At 38.2% G+C, this 24692-nt stretch overlaps 1 protein-coding gene across 2 annotated transcripts in view; it reads left to right on the forward strand.

Annotated features, from left to right (window-relative positions):
• Positions 1-14888, forward strand: part of bmp2k (BMP2 inducible kinase) — a 49558-nt gene extending 34670 nt beyond the window's left edge. Inside the window, exons 11-16 of one of the 2 annotated variants that reach the window (XM_041998335.1) lie at positions 24-202; positions 283-411; positions 1934-2172; positions 2313-2485; positions 3823-3942; positions 12881-14888. In XM_041998335.1, coding sequence (XP_041854269.1) covers positions 24-202; positions 283-411; positions 1934-2172; positions 2313-2485; positions 3823-3942; positions 12881-14250 — 2210 coding nt within the window. In that variant the 3' untranslated portion in view covers positions 14251-14888. The remainder of the gene's footprint in view (positions 1-23; positions 203-282; positions 412-1933; positions 2173-2312; positions 2486-3822; positions 3943-12880) is intronic. The other variant, XM_041998336.1, reaches the window with a different exon arrangement.
• The last annotated feature ends 9804 nt before the right edge of the window (positions 14889-24692 follow it).

The following is a 24692-nucleotide window of genomic DNA, read 5'->3' on the forward strand; positions in this document are numbered from 1 at the left end:
ACTGTGTTCATCTGCACATTCAGCTCCCACGCCTGGCTCAGGACAGCCATCCATGCAGGCTCAGCCCGGCAGTCAGCAGCACCGAGTCCTACAGCAGCTGCAGCCTGGTGACCTTCGTCTACAGCAGCTACAGCATCAACAGCAGCAGCAAGCCGTGCAGCAGCAGCAGCATGCTAATGCTCAGCAGCTCCAATACTTACAGGTACACCCCCAGTTTCAGCAGTTATTTCCGTTTGTCTGTTACTCAGGAAGTGTGAAGAAATGTATTCCCACATTCCTCAGTACCAACAGGCGGTGCAGCAGTCGCTCCAGCTTCAGCAGCAGCAGCAGCAGCAGGCGCTGCTCCAGCAGCAGCAGATGATGCAGCCCATGTATCAGCAGCAGGTTGCCCAGGCCCAGTACGCCGCCATGGTGAGTGCTGGTAAAGGTTTCAGCTTGGACCAACAGCTGCTAAGGCAAACAAATTGTCATTCAGGCACATAAAACACCTTAAACTCTAGATCTGTGGATCTCAAACATTTGTCAACATTGTGATCACTGTGGAATAATTTCTCAGCCCAGTACCCCCTGTAAGCCAGTGATGTCTTTACATTTTAGCTAAACATACATCGCGATTTCATCTCATGTGGCCCAGACCAGTAAAATAACTGCATAATAACCTATAAATAATACAAACTCCACATTACCCCCCTCGTTTTAGTCCAAAGCATTACATTGTTGAGATGTTTACATTCACTGAACTATCCTTTTAGAGAATATTATAAACCAGGCATCTGGAACTGAAAAATACAGTAAATGACATAAGTGAGTAACCTTTCATGAACTAGAAGTTATTTTAAATGTACACTTTTAAAATGTACAGTATAAGTCGTAATCCTGACTTCATTATAGAAACTGATATAAGTTCTACTGAGTAAGAAAGATATAAAAGAAAACCAGTAATCATATTTTTTTTTTTTATTATTTTCCCATGCATCTCCTGGAGTGTGTCCAAGTACCCCCAAGGGGTATGTGTGCCCCCCTTTGAGAAACACTACTCTCGATTATGACTGCATTTCAGAGCAGATTTCATCCAGCTATGCTGTAAATAGTTTGAGCAAATGACAGTAAAACACATGGAGACGCAGCTTGAAATATCACAGAGCTGCATATTTCATTTAATGTCAGAATGGCTCAAGTTTGCTCTCTCTGTTCCCAAAACTGGCAGCGAGTCGTCTCTGCTCAGATCTCCTCACGTCTGTGCCAAGCAGCATCAGAAGCAGACGCTCAAACTTCCTGCTGAACCCGTCCAAGTGTTCAGAAAACTTGTATTTACGCAGCTACAGAATCAAACACACAAACACGGGTCCTCCAAATGTACACTGCAAGGGCGGCGCAATTTTTAGCCCGTTTCCCACCGAACGCATACCATCTGCTTTATTTCAGAGGCAATCTGGTCTGAGTGAAGCCACTGGGGGATCGGATGGGGAGGGAAATCGAGCATTTTCATTTGTGTTTTTTGCTGACATATGAAGCATTTTAGTTCTGTTATTCTTAAGATAGCTGCTAAATGTTTAAAAGCTTTGTAATATAGTTAAATGACATCAGATCAGTTAAATTTGTCTGGATATTTAAAAACGCAACAGTAAAAATGGAGAGTTAAGGTTTAAAGAGTTTTTTTAAGTCTATTATTGAGCAGAAATGTAATAAGTTAGCTTAGAATTTGCCCATCAGTGTCTGTTTTACATGTTAAACTTGGTTGATTTGTTCAGTTTGGTGCTCTATCGACCGTTTGACTTTCATTCCTTCATCCCTCCCCTCCACCGTGTCCCCAGCTTTCCAAATCCAGAACTGGTTTCTAACAACATTTCATCATCATCATTATGCGCCATGGAATCAATGGTCCGTCCCTCATTCCCTTCGCCCTCTTCTCCCTCTCTTCCTTCCCTAACAGCTGCAGCAGTACCAACAGGCTTTTGTCCAGCAGCAACAGCAGCAGCATCATCATCAGCAGCATCCACAGCAGCAGCATCATCCCGCTCAGCAGCCTCTACCCTATATGTCTTCCCCTCTTGAGTTCCAGATTCCCCTGGGTTCCTACAACGCCACCACACCCACAGCTGGGGCCGGACCTGGAAGTGGCGCTGCCCAGATGGGGGCGTCGCCTGTGGATCCCGCGTACACTAATCCCTGGTAATAAACGCATACAAACGCTGTCGTTGCTGTTATAAACATAACGAGATTATCCCACAGAATTTGGAGTGTAGAAGTAGGATGGGTCAGCAGCTGGTGAATTTATCCATAATGAAGGCCTTTTTGTTGTTTTCCCTCAGCAGTAGAAACCCTCTGCTTGCCTCAGATGGGATCACCCCACCGTCTCAGAGCTGCAGCAGCGCTGTCAGTTACCCCCCCGACATGTCAGGCTGGAACCCTTTTGGGGAGGACAACTTTTCTAAATTAACTGAAGAGGAGCTGATTGACCGGGAGTTTGATATGCTCAGAGCAAGCAAGTGAACTTTCAGTGCTTTTATCACGGGTTTTATTTTCTTTAATATACTGTGTATATATACTGTGTGTATTCTCACACAGCAGGTAAAATTCGTATTGAAGACGTTAACATTTTTCTCTGTAAAAATATTTCTGATGGGGTTGTTGACATGAAATTTGTGGTTTTACTGAGTAGACTCTAACTTGTTTTAAAGTTCGGATCTCAGATAACGTGTTGATTTTACAGTTACCTACAAAGAATACTGGATCCATTTTAAGCTGTGCTAATCAATAAGGGACCTTTGATAACTTTCTATCACAGACACCCTTCCAAACACTTTCAGAACCAAACCTGGAGGGACAGCAAGGCTCACAGAGCACTGATGTTTGTTTGCTTGATGCCACGTTTTGTGACACACGCTCTCTGCTGTTATGGGGAACCTTGACCTCTTTAGACCAGGTCCTGCTGAAAAGCTGCAAGACTTAGGATTCTCAAATCTGGACAGAATTATTCTACAAAGCATGTAGGTTTATTAAAACACAGCTTCTGACTTGTGAAACTTTTATTCCATTTAGGAAAATGCAAATAAAGCTCTTCTTTTGTTTATTGTTGGCATCTAGACCACATCAGGTCCTGTTAAAGGCACATTGACTCCAGACCTTCTGATTCGAATCCTAGTTTGCCTGCTGGGAAAGTCGGGTACATTTGGGGAGGTGTGAACATGCAAATAAACTCTGATGCGATTGAAGAAGTGAACTTAGGTCTGGCTAAAAACGTAAGTTTTGCTCTGCTTCAAATGAACTACAAAACAGGAAGCGAGCTACAACGCAAAAGGGATGTAACGCAGGGCATTGTGGGTAACGCAGCCAAACAACACACACACATAGAACAATAGTCAGAAGAAATGTTTCACAGACAGACATGGAAGAATGCAGAAAAAGTTTTGATAGTAAACTTAGTCAACCGAAGACGGCTAAGATCTGATGTAGCTCCATGTTTTACTCTGATGGAAACAGAAGTTGTCCTGCATCAACCAATAGATGAACCGGTTTTCTTCTTCGTTGTTTGTACTGTCTTCTAACCCCTGGGAATGGACTGAACATGGCCCCAAAAACACTGATAGGGAAGTGGGAGCATCATGGTGGGGGCTTCTTTTCAGCTTTTTTTCAAAACCATTCCTGAACTGTTCATGAGTGTCATGCCAGCAGCTCTATTACTGAGAAAAATGTTGGCGTGTTCATTACTTATTTTATCTGTTGTATAATGAAGGAATTCAGATTTTTATTGACTTATTTATTGTCTTACTACAAATGTTCATATTTAACATCTTCCTCTCCGTGAACTCCCACCAACAGAAAAGCCGGTGGAGAGAACAGCCAGCGTGGAAACGGACCGACTGCCGCCCGCTGCTTCCACCACCAAACCCCTCCCACCTGAGGACCTGTTCGGATCCATCCCGTTCGTGGCCAACGCAGGCAAGTCTTAGAGGAGTCTCAACCATGAGGACCCAACACTGTGGAGCCACCTACTCCCCATCCACCCTCCTCTCTCTGCCCTCTTATAACGGAAGGTTTTCCAGATTAGTCACCTTCTTCTGTCTGTAGTACAAAGAATAAATGATTAATGGCTCCGACTGGACATCAGGAGGAAAAAGGTTTTGCGAACCCAGTGCTAGCGGCTTATTTCTGGACTTATTTTATCCTCCCCTGCTATAACTGACACGCAAGTAAGTCTCCTCTATAGCTCCCTTAGCAAAGCGAGGGTCCGCTCCCCACCACGGTACTGACTTGTAGTTTATTAAAGCTTTGGTAATTTAGAGCCAGACTTGCTGTAGTTCTGCAAGAGAAATACGACAATGACCATTTTCATGACAATTTCACTTTGCTGGTACTAAAAAGGGCTGAGTGATGTCAACACAGGAGGACATATTTGTCCCTTTTCATCTCTTTTAAGCTGCTGAAATCCTCGAGCAGAAGGAAGTGGTGATACGGTTCATTTTTATGGCCCGTTTTTCCACCGTGTTTTCCACGGGGGACGGTATCCCCTCAGTTCGAGCGATCAGCTGGTTATCACACAGAGGCGGTGCAGACGGATGTTTTCTTTGCAGCACGTTTAAAATAAAGGTTGCAGACATTTTTCATCTCAGAACATCTGCAGCATTTCAAGACTCGGTGCATTTATGTAAGTCAGCAGAGAAAATGGCCTCTTTTAACACAAACGGCTGTCCAAACTTTACACACCGTTGCAGAGAAGTTGGATAGATGTATTGGGTATTTTAAAGTGTGGAGTTGAGCTGTATCACGTTATGGAAATTAATAAAATTCCTTATGTGTTCAGACAACAGTTTTATTTAAATTAAATATTTTTTAAATAAAAACTGTAGTTGGTGTCGATTTGCACCCATTTGTGGGTTGTTGTAATTCTTCCCCCAATGATCATACGTCTCACCGGGACGATGTCAAGCACCAGTATAGCCAGAGCATCACTCAGCCCGGTACTGTTAACTCCACCACTACAGAAACAAAACTGCATTTAAGCTTCCAGAGTTTTGGCTCGATGCCGTGTGTTTACATTAAAATCCCAGCCCAAACCCTCTCGGAACGTTCTCGATTCCTCACGGATTTCAGGACCAACCTCAAACGTTCTGGTGTGAACTTTGTCCTCTGCTGCTGACGCTCTGAAAATTAGCTCTCGCTCATCGTCTGGAAACATGTAAAAATGAAAGTTGAGTATTTTTACGTATTTGATGGCAGCAATAAGCTTCTGTGCCTCTGTTCTCTTCCTGCCCTGATATGTGAATAAATTACTGTTTTAATAGGCGGTTTAGAAACGTTTTTAAGTCATAGAATATATTTAATGATAAGCGGGATCAGTTTTTTTCTAGAGTGTAAAAGTTTGGGTTTTTTTTTTTTTTTGCTGAATTAATCTTTTGTCTTTAAACTCGCAGGCTTAATGCAAGTTCAGTGGCTCCAGTTAAAGTAGAATAAGGCAGGATAATGATGCAATATTACCCTATAAGCACTTGAATGTAAGTGTGGAAATGTTTTATTGTCTTCACTTGTTACTTAGTGAATATAAAATGAGTTGAATTTGGATCAAAAGGAAAAAGAAAACCAAAAGAAAGAAACCAAACGAAGCAAACAGAGTTTTTTTGTACCGACTTTTAGCTGCAGCCGGATCATTCCTGCAGGCTGACGTGATAAAATTTGCAACGAATTTTTGATCAGCCTTTTTTTAAGCTTCTTGTGTTTGTGCCATCAGTGGATCAGGTGTCAAATTTAGGAGTCTGTTTTTTAAAGTTTGTTTTGTTTTTTGTTTTTTTTTGTGTCTGTTCAGTCAGCTGTTGATGTTTAAAGTTCAAACTTTTTCCTGAAGTTGGACTGCTCCAGATGGAAATTAGAATTAATCTAATGTTGACAGTCATGTTGCACTATTGCATTTCACTAAACCATTTTAACTTACTGAAGAATTTAAAATATGACTTAACAGAAATTTTCCCAGGGACTAGGAACTTTTATTGGGTCTTCAGGGATCAGTTGAGCATCTTATTCCCTTCAACACGTCTTGTAAAATTAGTAAACCTGGAAGGAACTGATGCTCTCCATGCTTGTGTATTTATTCAGGTGCAGTTATTAAAATATTTAGGCTGCATGCAGTCGGCCACAGATGGAGCCTGCAGACTCAGACCGATTAAACCTCTACATTTACACACACAGCCAACTTCACGGCCACACTAGCCACGAATCACCGCATTGTAAAGCAGGAGCCACTCAGCATCACTGTGGGTGAGAGAGCTTGATGGTGAATGAGGAGAGGGAGTAAACCGTGATTGACTGACTGGTCCGTGGTTAAAACTCAGATTCACTGCAGCTCAGGCCGGTGGTGGAGGAAGAAGTTACTGGAGGTGAAAGCAGTTGGTACTTTGGGGTTTGTTTTGAACCGGGCTGAACTGAATTATTTTATTTATATAATTTTGGGATTTTTAATTTTTTTTTAAATTTTTTTTATTGTTAGGCCAAATTTTAATTTGATTTTTAAATATATTTAGCAGAAATGTTTTTTTTTTCTTGTTTGTTTTGGGCCTCTTTTTTTTTATTATAAATTTTTTTTTGTTAGTTTTTTTTTACTTGTTTTGGGACTTTTTTTAGGCTCATTACTTTCTAATCGCATTCATTTGATTTTTTTTTTTCTTTTTTTGTTTTAAAGTATGTTTCTCTCTTTTAATTAAATTTTTTAGCTACAAAGTGCCTTTGAGCAGCATTTTATTTAAGTAACCAACAGAGCTTCTTTTTTCTTCCTTTTTATTATCAAAGAACGGCAGTTTTCGTTTTCTTAAACTCCCAAAGTTTCTATTAAAAGACAGAAATGATGGACAAAGTGGGTTAAAGTGGGCTCTTCTGTCCCCTGAACTGAAACGAGGTGTTGGTGCAGAAATCGGACGGTGGGAGCGATTTCATCGACACGCTGACTGAACTTCCTGTTGAACACGCCTGGCTGATGGCACAGTGTGGCGTAAACATCCGTGCTCGTGTTGTGAGGAATGCTTGAGACGTTTGTCCATCAAAATGGGGGAACATTTTGATGTTTACATGTAACCCATACAATCCTAAAGGGCTGTATGTAATTATTTGCGTTTGTTTTTGAATCCTCAGCCATCCATCAGACACATTTATCTGTAACGTAGAGTGCATGTGTTTAGCTGCAGGTAAGTTGAAATGTCCATGTCGTTCATGTTTCCGCTCATCTCACCGCCTCTTATCGAACCTCTCTGGAAAAAAACAAAAAGCTTCATCTCAGTCCAGTTTTTGTTCCTTTCGTTCTTCATGTAGTGAGACAGCCATGCTCAGAAACATCTTGTTCATGTGTATTGGTGGACGGATCTCTTGGTTTGAGCAGGGGAAAGAAAAAGGGATGACCAGAGCCATTAACTTCACTTTGAATATGTTGTTACGTCTTGTTTACATTTTCAACTCTGTTTTTTTCTTCTTTCTCTGTCTCGGGGTGTTTACCCCTTCTTTTTTTAAACTTTGTTTAGCCAGCTTTACATCCTCCAGAGAGGTTTAAATGCCTCAGTCTTTATTTGAATGAATTCTGACTTTTAGTTGTACTTGAAATGAGCAGCTCCTGCAGAAAGAAGCTGCAGATCACTAAGCTGTCTTATACATACCTTGTTTTTGCAACAGACTATGTAAACGGCCGTGTATCATACTGTAAGTGTGAATGTATTTCTTTATAGAATGTTACTGATAAATAAAAAAATACATTAAAAATCATTTTTCACTTTGGTTCCTTCTTTGTAGCTCCTGAAAGATCCGAGAAGTTTTAGTCTCTCCACCAGCACAAGCAAGGTGTTCCTGACATTAACATGGCTGTCTTAGTTCGGGCTTATTTTAAAGTTAAGCTGCAATAACAGCAACTGGTTTGGTTTTGTTTAAGCAGGGAGGTAAATTAGAGCCGCATAATTCTGGTTGACCTCTGTTGTAAAATGCGTGCAGTGCTGATGATTCATGTGCATGTTAGGAAGCAGCAATCATTCGTAATCAAATCATCAATTCAAACGTTTAACTTACCAAATTAACAGGGAGAAACTCGGCTAACGGAGCTGGGTGAGTTTGCAGTTAAAGGAAAAAAAACTAACATCATATAAATAAAAAGTTCTCATTTTTGGTTTAAAGTGCAAAGAATTTTAAGTTGCATGACCAAAACAAGCATATTTTATAGTTTAAAGGTTTTATCCTCGGTCAGATTAAAGGGAGAGGAGGAAAGCTAAATCATCTCCGTTTTCTCATTTTCTAAAACAGATTTGGTCGTTTTTGTGAGGCAGCAACTCTCTTTCTCTCTGACTTAAATTCCCTTAAATTCCACCATCAGGTCCACCTTCTTGTACCAGGTTGCTGTCATGAGGGCTAATCATGTCCCTGTTTGTCATGTTTTTCAGTGATATCAGTGTCCAGAGGACTTGATGTAATGGTTAAAATTCTCCAGTAATGACAGGCCTGTAATGTCTCTACCCCTCCCCTTCCCTCTTGGCCTGATGGATATGGGGTTTTCCTCCCAACTGACAGCTGATCTTGTCCTCATGAAGTCCCTGCAGCGTAACGGCTGCTGAGTCCTGGAGTTGGACATGTTTATCTGAGAGTTGACAGATGTAGTTCCACTAAATCTGTTTGACATTTGAGACCAAATTATTTGTGAAATATGGTCGTGGTCACAAATAAGCTAAAGAAAAAGACATTTTGGACCCCTATTTTCCTCCAGAATCGCCTGAATTCTTAAAGCCATAGATTCAACAAGGTGCTGGAAACATTCCTCAGAGCTTTTGCTCCATATTGACATGACCGCATCACACAGTTGCTGCATCCATGATGAGAATCTCTCGTTCCACCACATCCCAAAGCTGCTCTACTGGACCGAGATCTGGTGATTTCCTGTTCTTAGCTAACAGGAGTGGCACCTGGTGTGATTTTCAAGACATTTTCATCCAGACAACTGCTGCTGACTGGATATTTTCTCTTCTTCAGACCATTCTCTGTAAACCCTAGAGATGGTTGTGTGTGAAAATCCCAGTAAACACTTAGACCAACAACCATGCCACGATCAAAGTCTCTTGGGTCACAAGCAGTTGAACAGGTGGACCTGATTAGGTGTCTTGTGAGTATCTCAGCTTTAGTTTTACCGCATCTCAGAGGAAACACATTTTCAAAGCTGATTAGAAACCGAAGAAACTGAAGAAAGTTTTCTTCATCTAACTTTTGATTATTAACTTCTAGAAATAAATGGTCCACCTGTCATCTGACTTAAATCAGCTAACGATGCTGAGCCAGAACTGCTTGTAGTTCTGGAAATACATTTTAAATATAGCAACTTTTATTATCTAAAACAAAGAGAAACAGGCATCCCAAGCTTATGAAGAACGGCATTAAAGTTCCCCGTTAATCACCCCAACACGTGATAGCTGATGATTTCTGGTTCTGGCTGCTAGCTCCAGAGTTTCTGTCCCACAGTGATGAGACAGACGTCTTTGTAAGCAGCAGAGTTTCTGCTTTCATGTGACACCTTGTTTGTGTGGAGAAATTAGCAGAAGCGCCAAAGTGGGCAGAAGTGTTCTCATGGTTTTCTTACTTTCCCATATAACTGCTTGGGCTTTGAACTGTGTTTGGTTTGGGTGTCCGTGCTTGGTAGAGTCTTTTAGCTGAGTTTCTCCCCGTCATGTTAGCATTGCTGCGTCCTGGTGTCTGCAGACATCTGCTGGACTGCAGGATCTCATGCTGCCCCAATTAGAGGGTTTCAAATGTCCAGATCATTGCAAGTAAATAAATGGCCTGGTTAGGGGAATTTAAAATTACATCTAGAGGGTGCAGTTTTAAATCTGAGCCCCGCTGGATGTAACGTAGACTAAAACTGTGAAACAGAGTTTGATCAGGGATTTTGTAATGAGAAACCAAATCACTGTGGTATATAGCAGCACTTACAACAATAGAGAAACAAGCATATTAAAATAATAAAAATGAGAAAATTACAAATGTAGAGTGAGGAATAACGAAAGTGATGTAATGTAAAGAAGTAGGTTGACACCAGGAAGTGAAGTAAAGATACATTTAGTACAATGTTTGTGTCAAACAGGAGAATTTTTCCTGTTTTCTGAAAGTCTTTCAGAAAATACAAACTTAAAATTTCAAAGCAGACCCAGGAACGTGGACCTGGATTCAGGTCTTTAACCTTTCATGATTTAGCATCACCATAAACCTGAAGGCTGCCGATGCACCAAATTTACTCTTTATCCTGCTTACAGATAAACAAGGTGACGGTTCGTCTTCAAACTGCCTGAATCGCTGCTCCTCATGAGGCTGAGATTTTTAACCTTTCATTTGCTTTCTCTGCAGCTTTTAACCCATCTGTGCTCGATGCGAGGAAACAGACTTTTGTGAGCTCAAACAGATTTTATCTTCCATCCTGCAGCAGAACAATCACTTGAATGTTTTCACCACTTATTTGCATCTTCTTAAAGATCAGACGAGCGTGTAATCCTTCAGCTCAGGAGCACAATCTGTGACATCTCGTGATTAAATCGCTTCCACGGTCTGCTGCCTCATCGAGAGGTGAACACGATTACAACTTTTAATCTGTGGCCGGCTGAACAGATGCACCGCGCCTCGTACCGCCTGCCTTAATATCTTTTTATTTTAGACCTCTCAGCTTTGTTTGCTTTAAGGACAACAAAAGCTTTTTGGCTAATCTGTCGTCCCGTCCTGCCAGTTTGGATGCAGACAGGAGAGGTTTCCATTTTCATGTTCTCAGCAGGGGGTCTTCTGATGCAGAGGGGGAACAATGAGTTGGCTCCTGGTTCATTCTTCAACACGACTGGAGGCTCTCCATTCGCTAATTAGGCTAATTTTTGAGTTTTATGCAAATCTCTTGGACATTATTAACACAAGGCATGATTTTTTTTTCATGAAATGCCAAACGTGTGCAGGAATTTATAGAAACGCAGAATTAAACGATGGAAATGACTTCAGTTTTCCAAGCCTTCAGGGAATAACTGACTTAGAGCTTAAACCTTTTTAGGGAGATTTGAACTGAAAAGCAATTTTGTGAATCTTGAAAAGCTGGTCGTCTTATTTCTTTAACCTTTAACTGCTGCAGGGTTATGGAGCTACGAGAGGGACACAAGCTTTCTAACTCGTGTACATATTCTTGAAATTGGTATATGAAGTATTTTAAAGTAAACTACATGTAAAAAAATAAATAATGTACAAAAAAGTTTTAAAATTGTTAAGTCATACAATGCAGAAAATACAAGTATCTGTACAAGCCTTAAAAATACAAGAAAAAAGTCACTTTGTCAAGACACATAATAAAGTCAGATAATAAAAGTAAATGTTACAGGTTGGAAAATATAAGTCTAATGTACAAATAATTTTTACAAGTTTAAAAAATTTAAATTTGTCTGACTTGTAAAATTTACCTGCATTTTCTAAGTTTTAAAGATATAAGTTAGAAAATAAGTTTTATAAATGTATTACAATTTTTTTTTTGTACTTGTAAAGCTGACTTATTTTCTGACTTGTAAGTTTTCAGACTTACAGAATTAATCTGTACTTTAATTTAATTTGAACTTGTACTTCGTTACACTTACAAATATGGAAAAACAAGTTACCGAACGTATGTCGCTGTCCTAGCTCCATACAGAGAAAAACAGCAGCTTTTAGCAGCATATTGAAGGCTGTGACTCTTCTGCTCCTTCAGTAAGAGACAAACTGCTGGCATCTGTAAGCCGAGTAATCCAGATTTCACTAATGCAACATACTAAGGAAGTCCCGTGGGAATTGGAAGAAAATGAAAAGTTCTATTTCTCATGTTGAGATTTTCCTTCTGTCAGAACTTATGGTGATAAAACAGCTGCCGGATCCCAGACAAATATTTAATCTGTTTCTATGTCCAAGAGGTCGGGAACATGCATTCAGTTGAAGAAGAAGAAGAAATGGGGCTGTTTTTGTAAATTTACAAGATAATTTTCATTCAGCTATATATCTATATATATCTAAATATATAGATATATAGACATATCTATAGATATATATATATATTTCTGTTAGTTTTATTTTTAAGTATATATTTTTAAAAAAAAAATCTGTTTAGTTTTCTGAATTCATTAGATAATAAAAACAAAAATGTTTTTCTGAATGAACTAAATAAATTTACCCAAAACAATTTTGGGTGCAGTTTTCTGAATTAATTAGATAATTAACAAAAAAAAAGGATTTTCTTTTTTTAACTGAACTGATATAATTTTACTAAAAACAAAGGAAACCTTTTTTTTTACTCAGTTTTTTTAACGAATAAGAAAAATTTAAAAAATCTGATTGAATTTTTGTATTAAAAAGATGATTTTAATAAATATTATGTTCTGAATTAAAAAAATGTTAAAGTTTTTCTGATATAAAAGGATTAGTTTACAAATAAAAAAATAAATCTGGTCAAAAAATCACTTTGGTTGTTTGGAATTAAATAATAATAAATAAGCAGTCGTTCTTTTAAATTTATAAATATAAATATAATTTGGCATAAATTAATAAAATAAATGACTCTTGAGTTTCTTCTCTAGTTAGAAATGAGCCCAAGGAAGTTTCTGAGAATGTGTTTGATTTAGTTGGTAAACTATTATTTGGTCTCCAACGTGTTGGGGATCATGGGTCCTGGGGGTCTTACAGTACCAGAGGCTGATGTCTTACAGTACTGATAACACCGTCTACAGAACCTGAAGACAAGAGGATGTCTGAATGAATCCGACCCAAAACGAACTCGGACTGAATGAAACTCAGCCAGTCGGACATGTTGGATTTTCTGTGGAGGAAACGGTTAATGATGCAGGCTGAGCTCAGAATTAACTCTTGGTGTGTTTTGTTTCTGCAGGAACCATGGAGGAGGTCGCTCCCACCTCGGATGAGGGTCTGCAGTCGGCGGCGCCCAAGGAGAGCAAACCGGGCAAGAAGAACAGCAGCAAGGCCAGCGACGAGTCAGAGAGCGACTTCGAGTCGGACCCCCCTTCTCCAAAAAGCAGCGAGGATGAAGAACAGGAGGAGGATGAAGCTTTGAACAGTGAGCACGGTGAAGACACTGAGCCGGAGAATTTAGGGCAGAGGCCTCTGCTGATGGACTCTGAGGATGAGGAGGATGAAGACAAACACAGCTCTGACTCGGACTGTGACCCTAGCAGGGTCAGGAGTCGCTCGAAGAAACCAGCAAGCGGTAAAGGAGCTGTCGCCTCCACAAGTCCTCCAGGGGATTCTGGGTCCACCCTGATCACCCCTCCCGTGTCGCCCAGCGGAGCCAGAGCTGCCGAGGCTGTGGACGTGTTCGGTGCCATTCCATTTCTTGGTGACGCCTCGCCCGTCGAGCCCGTGGAGAGCGCCGACATCTTCGCCAAAGCTCCATTCAGGCAGGTCAGCCACGAGCAGCCGGCTGCAGACGAGTTGGATGTTTTCACCAAAGCGCCGTTTAGCCGGAACCTCTCCAAGTCGGGCAAAAGCAGCGGCGACATCCCCATGGGCCAAACGCCGCCCGTATCCCCTGAGGGCATCGACATTTTTGGCTTCTGTCCTTTCCAGCCGGGCCCCGCCGAGCCGCCACCCACCACCTCCAGGAGTGCAGAGGACATCTTCCGGTCGTCCGTGGAGGACTCGGCGAGCCCCCAACAGCAGAGACTGAAGCAGCGCAGCCTCCAGAAGCTGTCGTCACGCCAGAGGAAAACCAAGCAGGAGCCTGCGATGGGGGCCACCAACGGGAAGCGGCACCACGGAACCCCGACTGGGGGACGCAAAGGCAACAAGACCACCTACCGCACGCCAGAGAGGGTCCGCAGACACAAGAAGGTCGGCCGGAGAGACTCGCAGAGCAGCAACGAGTTCCTCAGCACCTCAGACTCCAAGGAGAACATCAGCGTGGACATCACCATGGCAGAAGGCAAGGACAAGGGAGCGTCTCTGGTGGACGACACTCTTTTGGACCCGTTCGGAGCCAAACCTTTCCATCCTCAGGACGGCAGCCGCCACAGCCAGTATCCAGGACTGGGTGACGGTAAAGGTGACATGACTACAGCCAATGGGAAGTCCTGGACGGCCTCGCTCCACGGCGGCCTTGGAGAGAGCAGGATGATGGATGACTTTGGGGCGGTGCCCTTCACAGAGATGGTCATCGACAGTGGACCTCAGCAGCAGCCGGCGCCCCCACAGCCGGTGGACCTGGACCCTTTCGGAGCTGCTCCTTTCCCCTCAAAGCAGTAACTTCTACAGCTTCACGCTCCGCTGGTTTATTAACCCTCAGCTCTTTTGGTTTGGGATCATTTTTAAACACAAACTTAATATCCTAACTTTTTTTTTAATTTTATTTGAGTGACCCCTAAATCCTGCGGGGATTTCGGGTTGGTGTTTCCACGTGTCTTTCATCCTTTTATGCTGCATCTTGATGCTTTTAGAGACAAAGAGAAAACCCAGTGAAACAACCAAACTGTGATCAGAAGCTTTAAGCTCTTTCCAGTCTGCCTTCTGAAACCTTTTCAGCACCATGATGCCTTACCTGAGCTGGGCTCCGCCTCGCTTCGCAATACCTCGTAAACTACATCATCCGAGTCGTTTTTAACCACTTTCTTCTACCCAGCAGTAGATTTTTCTCTATGCATACCTTCCCTGTAGTCTACACAGCCGAATGTGTTAAATTTTACTTTAAATACTAGAAGGGATGAATTTTATTGTACTTCCTTAAAAAGCTGGAGCTGTTTTTTTGGATCAGGCTTAAATTTCGGCTCCTAACTATTGCCTTTTCCCTGAGCAGAAAACTTCTGTAAGTTTTGTTTTTTATGAATCTACCACTCATCATTCTGTTAGAAGGAAGAAATAAAACAAAGCTGCATTTTATCATTTTACTTCTCAGTCATCCAAGTTTTTGTTTTATGCTTAAATCTCCTAAAGTGAGTCGGTTTTTCAGCACTTCCGGTCCTATGTACGGACTCCAACCATCATTAATTATAGTCTAATTAAGCCTTACCTCTACCTGGTAGACTGTGTATTAGCCAAATAGCGATAGATGCGTCAGCTACGTCATAGCGGCATGAAGCCTTCTAACAAAGAATTCTACCAGAAACCGACAAAGAATGTCGGACATCCAGTCGTTTGTGTTCTTTCTTCTTGTCAACAAAAAAACACCATATATTTAAACGTGGAGCTGTTCCTACTTTGATCTTATTGCTGAATCACACAGGAAGTGACGATTCTTTCGGCCAATCAGTGGATTGAAGTGTTAATCTCCACCCTTTAGAGTCGGATCTGTGAGACTGGGACTCCAGTGGAAGGGAATCAAAAAAGTAGGATGGCTCAGATCAGATTTTCTGTCACTATTACTAGTTTCTTGCCAGTGGAAACGCAATGAAGTGTGCACCGTCCTGTCCTAAACCGGACCTTAAAATCAGGGATTACCACCCATGGACCTCTTGGGCTATTGCCCTGCAGGTTTTAGATGTTTCCCATTTAAATGAAACAAGTCTCCAGCGTCTTGATGACCTTTTTGAATCAGATGTGTTGCAGCAGGGAAACATCAACAGCCTGTAGGACAGTATCCCAGAGAGATCTGAAGTTAGTGATCTGGGCTTATATGATCCACATTAGTCTAGTTTATCATAACTGTGTTCATATAAACCAGCTCATAACAAATAATGATCATGCTAAGGAAAACTGGTAGCTTTTAGAGAAAAGAGGAAATATTATTTTATAAGGTTGTTAGAGTTTCAGAGGCAACAATATTTTAAGAAAAAAAAAGAAGGCCACAACTTCATTCTGCTTCCAGTCTATTCTCATCCATGTACTGTGGTTAGGTGAGGTGTAGTGGTGATGGTGGTGGAGATCATAACCCTAATTTTTCCTGTGATGTTTTACCTCAATGTTGATGATACCTTAACTTTGGGATTATCGATGGACAGGACTCAGCCACGGTGTATAATTAATGGTGAGAAGATGACTGAAACATAAAGCATGATTTCAGCATGGGCGGTTAGGGGTCCATGGCTTTTTGCGGCATGAAAGGGGTCTTCAGGGAAAACAGGTTGGAAAACCACTGATTTAAAGGATCACTTCAAGTGTTTTCAGTCTTGTTTTGGGATTTGTTAACAAAGATTAATTATATTGTGTAAATGATTTTTTTTTCTGATAGAAAATTAGTAAATCCAGATAGTTCTTGAAGGGTCTTCTTCTCTAATTCCAGAAGGGGAGCCATCTTTTTTTCCACCAACATTTATCATCCAGCACTGCTGCCCAGTTTGAATTCAGGACGTTAATAGAAATGACAAAAGAAAAAGATGGTTTCAAACAGTCCAGGTTTATTTTATTTAGAGTGAAGTTCAGCAGTTTCGTGTAAGAAAAAATACAAAAATCCGGCTGTTAGAAAACGTGTCTAATACGGATGTCTGTTTACAAAAGACTAAAAAGTTTTTACAAACAGTACAGAGCATATTTATGGTGAATAATTTAAAAAAACGAATCACAGCAGAACTTTTTAAAAAGCCTAAAATCTTAAATAATCACACAGGAAGATGGCTTTCATTCCAAAATGAGTCGGCAACTGTTCGACTCAAAGTTTAGAGAAAATAAACGGTAGCAGACTGATGCCTTTTCATGCTTCAGACATTAAGACTCAAAACAGGAAAGTCATTTGCTTCAGATGGTAAAATTTTACAATGAAAAACTGTCTAGAACTTAAAATGTTGCCCAGTTTGATGGTAAAAGTGACTCCTTCCCAACATTGAACACTTAAAGCTTAAACATTGCACATCACCCTAAAAAAACAAAAACATGTTAAAATTTGTTCCTGAATTCCTAAAAACTAAACCGTGTCCCGGTTTAAAACTACATGTAGTTAAATCTGCTAATTAGAAATGTCATTTCTGTACTGAGCTACTTGCTTAGATTTGGAGTGGGGTCACACTTTAATAACAACATCTTCTACAGGCAGAGCTGCTCATAAACAGCTGGAAACGTCAGAAAAAGGATTTCCTATAAAAACTAGTTTCATCGGTCATGTGGAAGTAGTGAACCTCGAGGTTTGCTTCCTCAAACAGTCTGTGTGGTACAGAAACCCAGTTAATCCCAGCTTAACAGGACACGAAGCAAAACATTCATGTCTGCAGTTATCAAGTACTAACACACAGAGGCATTTCTAATATCTGTACAGACATTTTAGTAAAAATCTCACTCAGCACCAACAAAGTCCACGTTGAGGGATGAAGTATAAACTGTTACACAAGTCTTTGGTTTTCTACTTGATTTCATTGAAAGCTTCACAGACACCTGTCACAGTATCACAGAAATCAGCTGATTTGTGATGAAGAGTAGTGATGTTTAATTTTCCCTTTTTAAGACGTTAGATTTCACAGACGACATGTTCAAGGATCAAGCAGTTTTAAAGATTCTTAAAGTTAGTGGGTTATATTCTGCAAACAAAGTACAAATTAGTAAAAACTACATGGTTTCAATTACAGAGGAATTTCCTGAGTATAAACAGCAACAAAACAGGTAATTATTTTTGGTAAGTCTGACCTGCTGACAGGATGCAGCAGCATTATTTGCACCCTGGATTCATCCACTCATCCTTTTATTAAAAACCTTGGTGTTTTATTTGATTTTAACCTGAAATTTGACAGGCAGGTTTGTGCAGTAGTCCAGTCTAGTTTTTATCATCTGAGGCTTATCTGTAGAATTAAGCCTTACCTTCCCCGTGATGCCCTAGAAAGGGTCATTCACGCTTTTATTTTCTCAAGACTGGACTACTGTAACTCCTTTTATTCTGGGATTGATCAATCTCTCCTTCGCCGTCTACAGCTGATTCAGAACTCAGCTGCCCGCCTGTTAACAGGGACCAGACGGTGGGAGCACATTATTCCAGTACTGCGATCCCTTCACAGGCTGCCTGTTTCTTTTAGGATTTCTTTTAAAGTCTTACTTCTGACTTTTAAATGTTTACATGGTCTGGCTCCTCTTTATCTTTCCGAGCTTCTTCACCACCAGCGTCCTGGTAGGGCACTGAGGTCAGAAAATCAGTTGAGGTTAGTAGTCCCTAGGACCCGACTAGTCACTTGAGGAGACAGAGCTTTTTCTGTGGTGGCTCCAAAACTTTGGAATGGACGTCCTCTATCTGTGAGGTCTGCCAAAGACTTGAATGATTTTAAATGTCTTTTGAAAACTTATCTTTTTACTTTGGCTTTTAATCCTAGAGAGCAGGATCATTGGGCTAGGCCTTTTAATTTATTTAATTTATTTTACTGTTTTATACTGTTTGTTTTATTATGATTTGATGTTTTATTTGTTGTTATTTTATCTGTACAGCACTTTGGGTACCCTAGGGTATGATAAGGTGCTATATAAATAAAGGTTGATTGATTGATTGATTACAGGCCGCTTACGGAAAATTTAAAAAAAGAAAAAAAAAACCATGCCAACTAGAGGAAGAAAAATAAAGTAAATAAATCTTCTGTAAAGTGAAATAAATGTTGCAGGTCTTCAGGGTTCTGTTGGTAACAACTATCCACTGTCAGTTCTCCTATAACTGCTCAGACATTTGATGTTCATACTCGTCTGACAAGCATCAGCTCATCACATCCTGGTCTGATTAAATCTGCAGAACTGCTGCTGGTCTCCTCCCTCATCAGAATCTCAGGTGAGAACAAGGTCATCTGGTGAAACTGAAGGTCTTCTGTCAAAAAAAGGAAAAACTGGTTGTTATGTTTACAATCATTTATATTTACATATATATATATGCATACACTGAAACATACATCATGCATACATATGTACATACATAAATATCTACATAAACATGCATGTGTATGTATGTATGTATATATATACACACACAGATTTATACATACATGCATACACATGCATACATTTCTGCATGCATATATACATTAAGACATACATACATACATACGTATTTTCATACATGTATATATGTATATGTTGATACCTATATTCATCCATTTGTAAACATATCTCTCTCTCTCTCTCTCTCTCTCTCTCTCTCTCTCTATATATATATATATATATATATATATATACATACATAATACATATACACATACTTACAAACATACATACATGCATATACGTCTATCTATACATGTGTATGTATGTTTGTATATATATATATATATACATAGATACATACATGTACATACATATATATGTATACATAATACATTTTATTTTTTCTTGACACTTAAGTTCACCTTACAGAATAAAACACAAGAATAAAACAAATCAATAAATACATTCATGAATTAAAGGATGCCTAAAACAATATGCAGTGTGAAAAATTACAGTGAGTATGCCGGTTCAAACAGATGTGTTTTGAGTTTGGATTTGAACAGTTGTATAGAATCAGAGTTACGGAGGCCTGGGGGGAGTGAGTTCCAGAAATGAGCAGAGCAGCTGAAATCTCTGCTCCCCATGGCAACAAGGCGGGCTGGGGGGACGGTGAGGTGGATGTATGAGGAGGATCTGAGGGAACGGACTGGTATGGAGACATGGAGGAGCGACGTTATGAGTGGCCTTGTAGGTGACAGGGAGTGATGTGATGGGTGGACGGGGTTCTCGTGATGACCCAGGCTGCTGCATTCTGAACCAGTTGAAGTTTACATACATACATATATACACATACAGATATACTCTAAGAGTCTGTGGTACCAACACAACTTTCAAGCTCTACTCTTCTCTCATGTTCCAGTGTCAGATATGCACACCGCCCTCAAGCGTATTAGATGAGCAGCTGTGTCAAACTGGGGCTAAAGAATTAGAAGAAGAAGAGCGGACACTGACGTCACTATCCTGCGCCACCTGGGATTGCGAATTCAAATTGAATTTACAACATGTTTTGCGGGGCAGACATGAAAACGAAAGAGCAATGTCCTTTATGTTTTCTTTTTAATTGTGTCATAAAAAGAGCAGTTTTGAATTTGAAAATAGAATGCAGTTTGGATGATCTATTATTAATTTTATTTATGAGTCAAATAATGCAGCTTTGACCTTAAAAGGAAAAAGCCTTTCTGCTAATGCATTTTAATTTTCAAATTTGACATTTTAAATTGAATTTTGGTAACTATGTGCTGGGGCATGTTTAGAAAATGAATTCTTAAAAGTCCTTTTATTTATCATTTAATTAGGTTACGGTGTTAGAAGCAGTGTTGGAGAAGAAAATGAAATGCAGTTTGCATTATTTATTATTCATTTTATTTCTGAGCCATATGAAAAAGCTTTTCTCTTATTTCATTTTAAATCACATCCATACATAAATTCATACATACATACATACATATATATATATGTACATACATAAAAATATACATAGATACATACATATATATGTTCATACATATATATACGTAAATACATTCATACTTATACACATATTAACATACATACACACAAACATACATACATACATGCATACATACCTACAAATGTACATACATACACAATATGTTCATGCATATGCACACATACATACACGTCCAGCGTGTCCTCTTGCCCGGAGCCTCTTTCCGGTGGGAGGTGCCCGGAACACCTCACCAGGGAGGCGTCCAGGAGGTATCCTGACCAAATGCCCAAGGCACCTCATCTGGCTCCGCTCGATGTGGAGGATCAGTGACTCTACTCTGAGCCCCTCCCAGATCACAGGGCTTTTCACCCTGTCCCTAGGGGAGAGCCTGGCCACCCTGCAGAGAAAACTCATTTCGGCCACTTGTATTTGCGATCTTGTTCTTTCAGTCACCACCCACATCCCAACATACGTACATGCATACATACATACATAGATACATACATGCATACATACAAAAATACATACATACAGATGTTCATGCATCCATTCATTGATACATAGATACATATGTAAATACATACATTAAATATAAATACATACAACATACATATGTTCATACATACATATACATGTACATACATTCATATATATATATATACCTACATACATATATTTAAACATACTTTCATACATACATACATTCATACATGCATGCATATATACATGTACATACATACATATGTTTATACATACATACATACAAACATAAATACATACATACATACATACATGCATACATACATACATATATATATATATATATATATATATAAACATACTTCCATATATACATACATACATTTATACATACATTCATACATACATACATACATACATTCATAAATACATAAATACATACATTCAATCATACATAAATACACACATACATACATACATTCATAAATACATAAATACATACATACTTACTTATATACATACATACATACATGCATATATTCATAAATACATACATACTTACTTATATACATACATACATACATAAATACATACGTATATAAATACATTCATACAAACATAAATACATACATTCATACATACATAAATACATACATACATACATGCTAACATACATACAAACAAAAATTCATACATACATACATAGACACATACATACATACGTATATAAATACATACATTCATACATACATACATACATACATATATAAATACATACATACATACATACATACATACAAACTTACAAACATACATACATACAAATATAAATACATACATACATGCATACATACATACATACATACATATGTTTATACATACATATACATGTACCTACATTCATACATATATACATACATACATACATACATACATGCATTTAAACATACTTTCATACATACATACATTCATACATGCATGCATATATACATGTACATACATACATACATACATACATGCATACATGCATACATAAATAAATACATACACAGATACATAGATGCTAACATACATACATAGACACATACATACATACATTTATACATACATTCATACATACATACATACAGACATGTACATACATACAAACATAAATACATACATTGATTCATACATACATACATACATACAGACATACATAAATACGTACATACATACATACATACATACATACATTCATAAATACATACATACTTACTTACATACATACATACATAAATACATACGTATATAAATACATTCATACAAACATAAATACATACATTCATACATACATAAATACATACATACATACATACATGCATACATGCATACATACATACATACATACAAATATAAATACATACATACATGCATGCATACATACATACATACATACATATGTTTATACATACATATACATGTACCTACATTCATACATATATACATACATACATACATACATACATACATGCATTTAAATATACTTTCATACATACATACATTCATACATGCATGCATATATACATGTACATACATACAGACATACATACATACATACATACATGCATACATGCATACATAAATAAATACATACACAGATACATAGATGCTAACATACATACATAGACACATACATACATACATTTATGCATACATTCATACATACATACATACAGACATGTACATACATACAAACATAAATACATACATTGATTCATACATACATACATACATACAGACATACAGACATACATAAATACGTACGTACATACATACATACATACATACATTCATAAATACATACATACTTACTTACATACATACATACATACATACATACATAAATACATACGTATATAAATACATTCATACAAACATAAATACATACATTCATACATACATAAATACATACATACATACATACATGCATACATGCATACATACATACATACATACATACATACATACATACATACATACATACATACATACATGCATACATAAAAACATACATACATAGATACATAGATGCTAACATACATACAAACAAAAATTCATACATACATACATAGACACATACATACATACATACATACATACATACTTACATACGTATATAAATAGATACAATCATACATACATACATACATACATACATACATACATTCATAAATACATACATACTTACTTATATACGTACATACATATATACATACATACATAAATATATAAATACATACATACAAACATAAATACATACATACATGCATACATTCATACATACATACATACATAGATACATACATACATGCATACATACATACATACACACATACATACATGCATAAATACAAATATAAATACATACATTAAATATAAATACATACACATATAGATACATACATATATTAATACATACATACATACATACATACAACCATAGATATGTTTATACATACATATACACGTACATACATTCATACATATATATATATTCATATATACATGCATACATGCATACATGCATACATACATACATACATACATACATTCATACATACTAACATACATACAAACAAAAATACATACATACCTACTTACATACATACATTTGTACATACATTCATACATACATATATACATACATACATACATACATACATACATACTTTCATGAATACATAAATACATACATACTTACTTACTTACATACATAAATAGATACATACATACACACATACATACATGCATACATACATACATACATATAAACATACATACATAGCTAAATACATTTATACATTCATACATACATACAAACATACATATGTTTATACATACATACATGCATGCATATATACATGTACATACATACATACGTATACAAATACATAAATACAAATATAAATACATACATTCATACAGACATACAGACATACATGCATACATAAATACATTCATACATACATACATACATACTTCCTTACATACATACATATACACAAACATACATACAAACAAACATAAATGCATAAATACATGCATACATACATACATACCTATGTTTATACATACATATACATGTACCTACATTCATACATATATACATACATACATACATACATACATTTAAACATACTTTCATACATACATACATTCATACATGCATGCATACATGCATACATACATACATACATACATACATACATACATACATACATACATAGGCCTGTCACGATAACAAATTTAGCTGTACGATAAATTTTCTCAGAAATTATCGCGATAAACGATAATATTGCACAAAGCGCTAATGTGTCATTTTGAGACCATTCTCAACTAATATAATGACATATGCCATAATAATGCAAGTACACATTTTGTAAAGGTCAATAAACTAAATAAATAAAAGCGCCTTTTTCACATACGCCGGGACACCGGCCCAAAAGTAATGCGACCCACTGGGAATCCTCCCAAACCTCTCGATTAGCCGGCATTGCTCTTAATGTGTATTTTGTCAAATACGCTAGTATATAGGCTGACTCTATTTGCGTAATGTGCCTGCGGATTACAGGGGTTATTACGGTAGACCAGGAAGTGGGGGCTTTGTACTGACGTCGTAAGCTAGAATGTGTGTGTTCTGCTTACATGTGGGGAGCAGCGAAATGATAAAAGAGGAGGTGCTTGCATCTATTATTTCTCCATTCGACTTATTTACATATTTTAGCATGAGAATCGGAGGTTTAGCGCGAGAGCGTGAGAAGCCACTTAAATGCGCAAGTCTCACGGCCATTGCGTGTTGGCAGCCCTGCAAAACAAATGCGGCTTACCGGCTCGTGCTGCAACA

The sequence above is a fragment of the Melanotaenia boesemani genome, chromosome 11 (assembly GCF_017639745.1).
Source record: "Melanotaenia boesemani isolate fMelBoe1 chromosome 11, fMelBoe1.pri, whole genome shotgun sequence".
NCBI lineage: Eukaryota > Metazoa > Chordata > Actinopteri > Atheriniformes > Melanotaeniidae > Melanotaenia > Melanotaenia boesemani.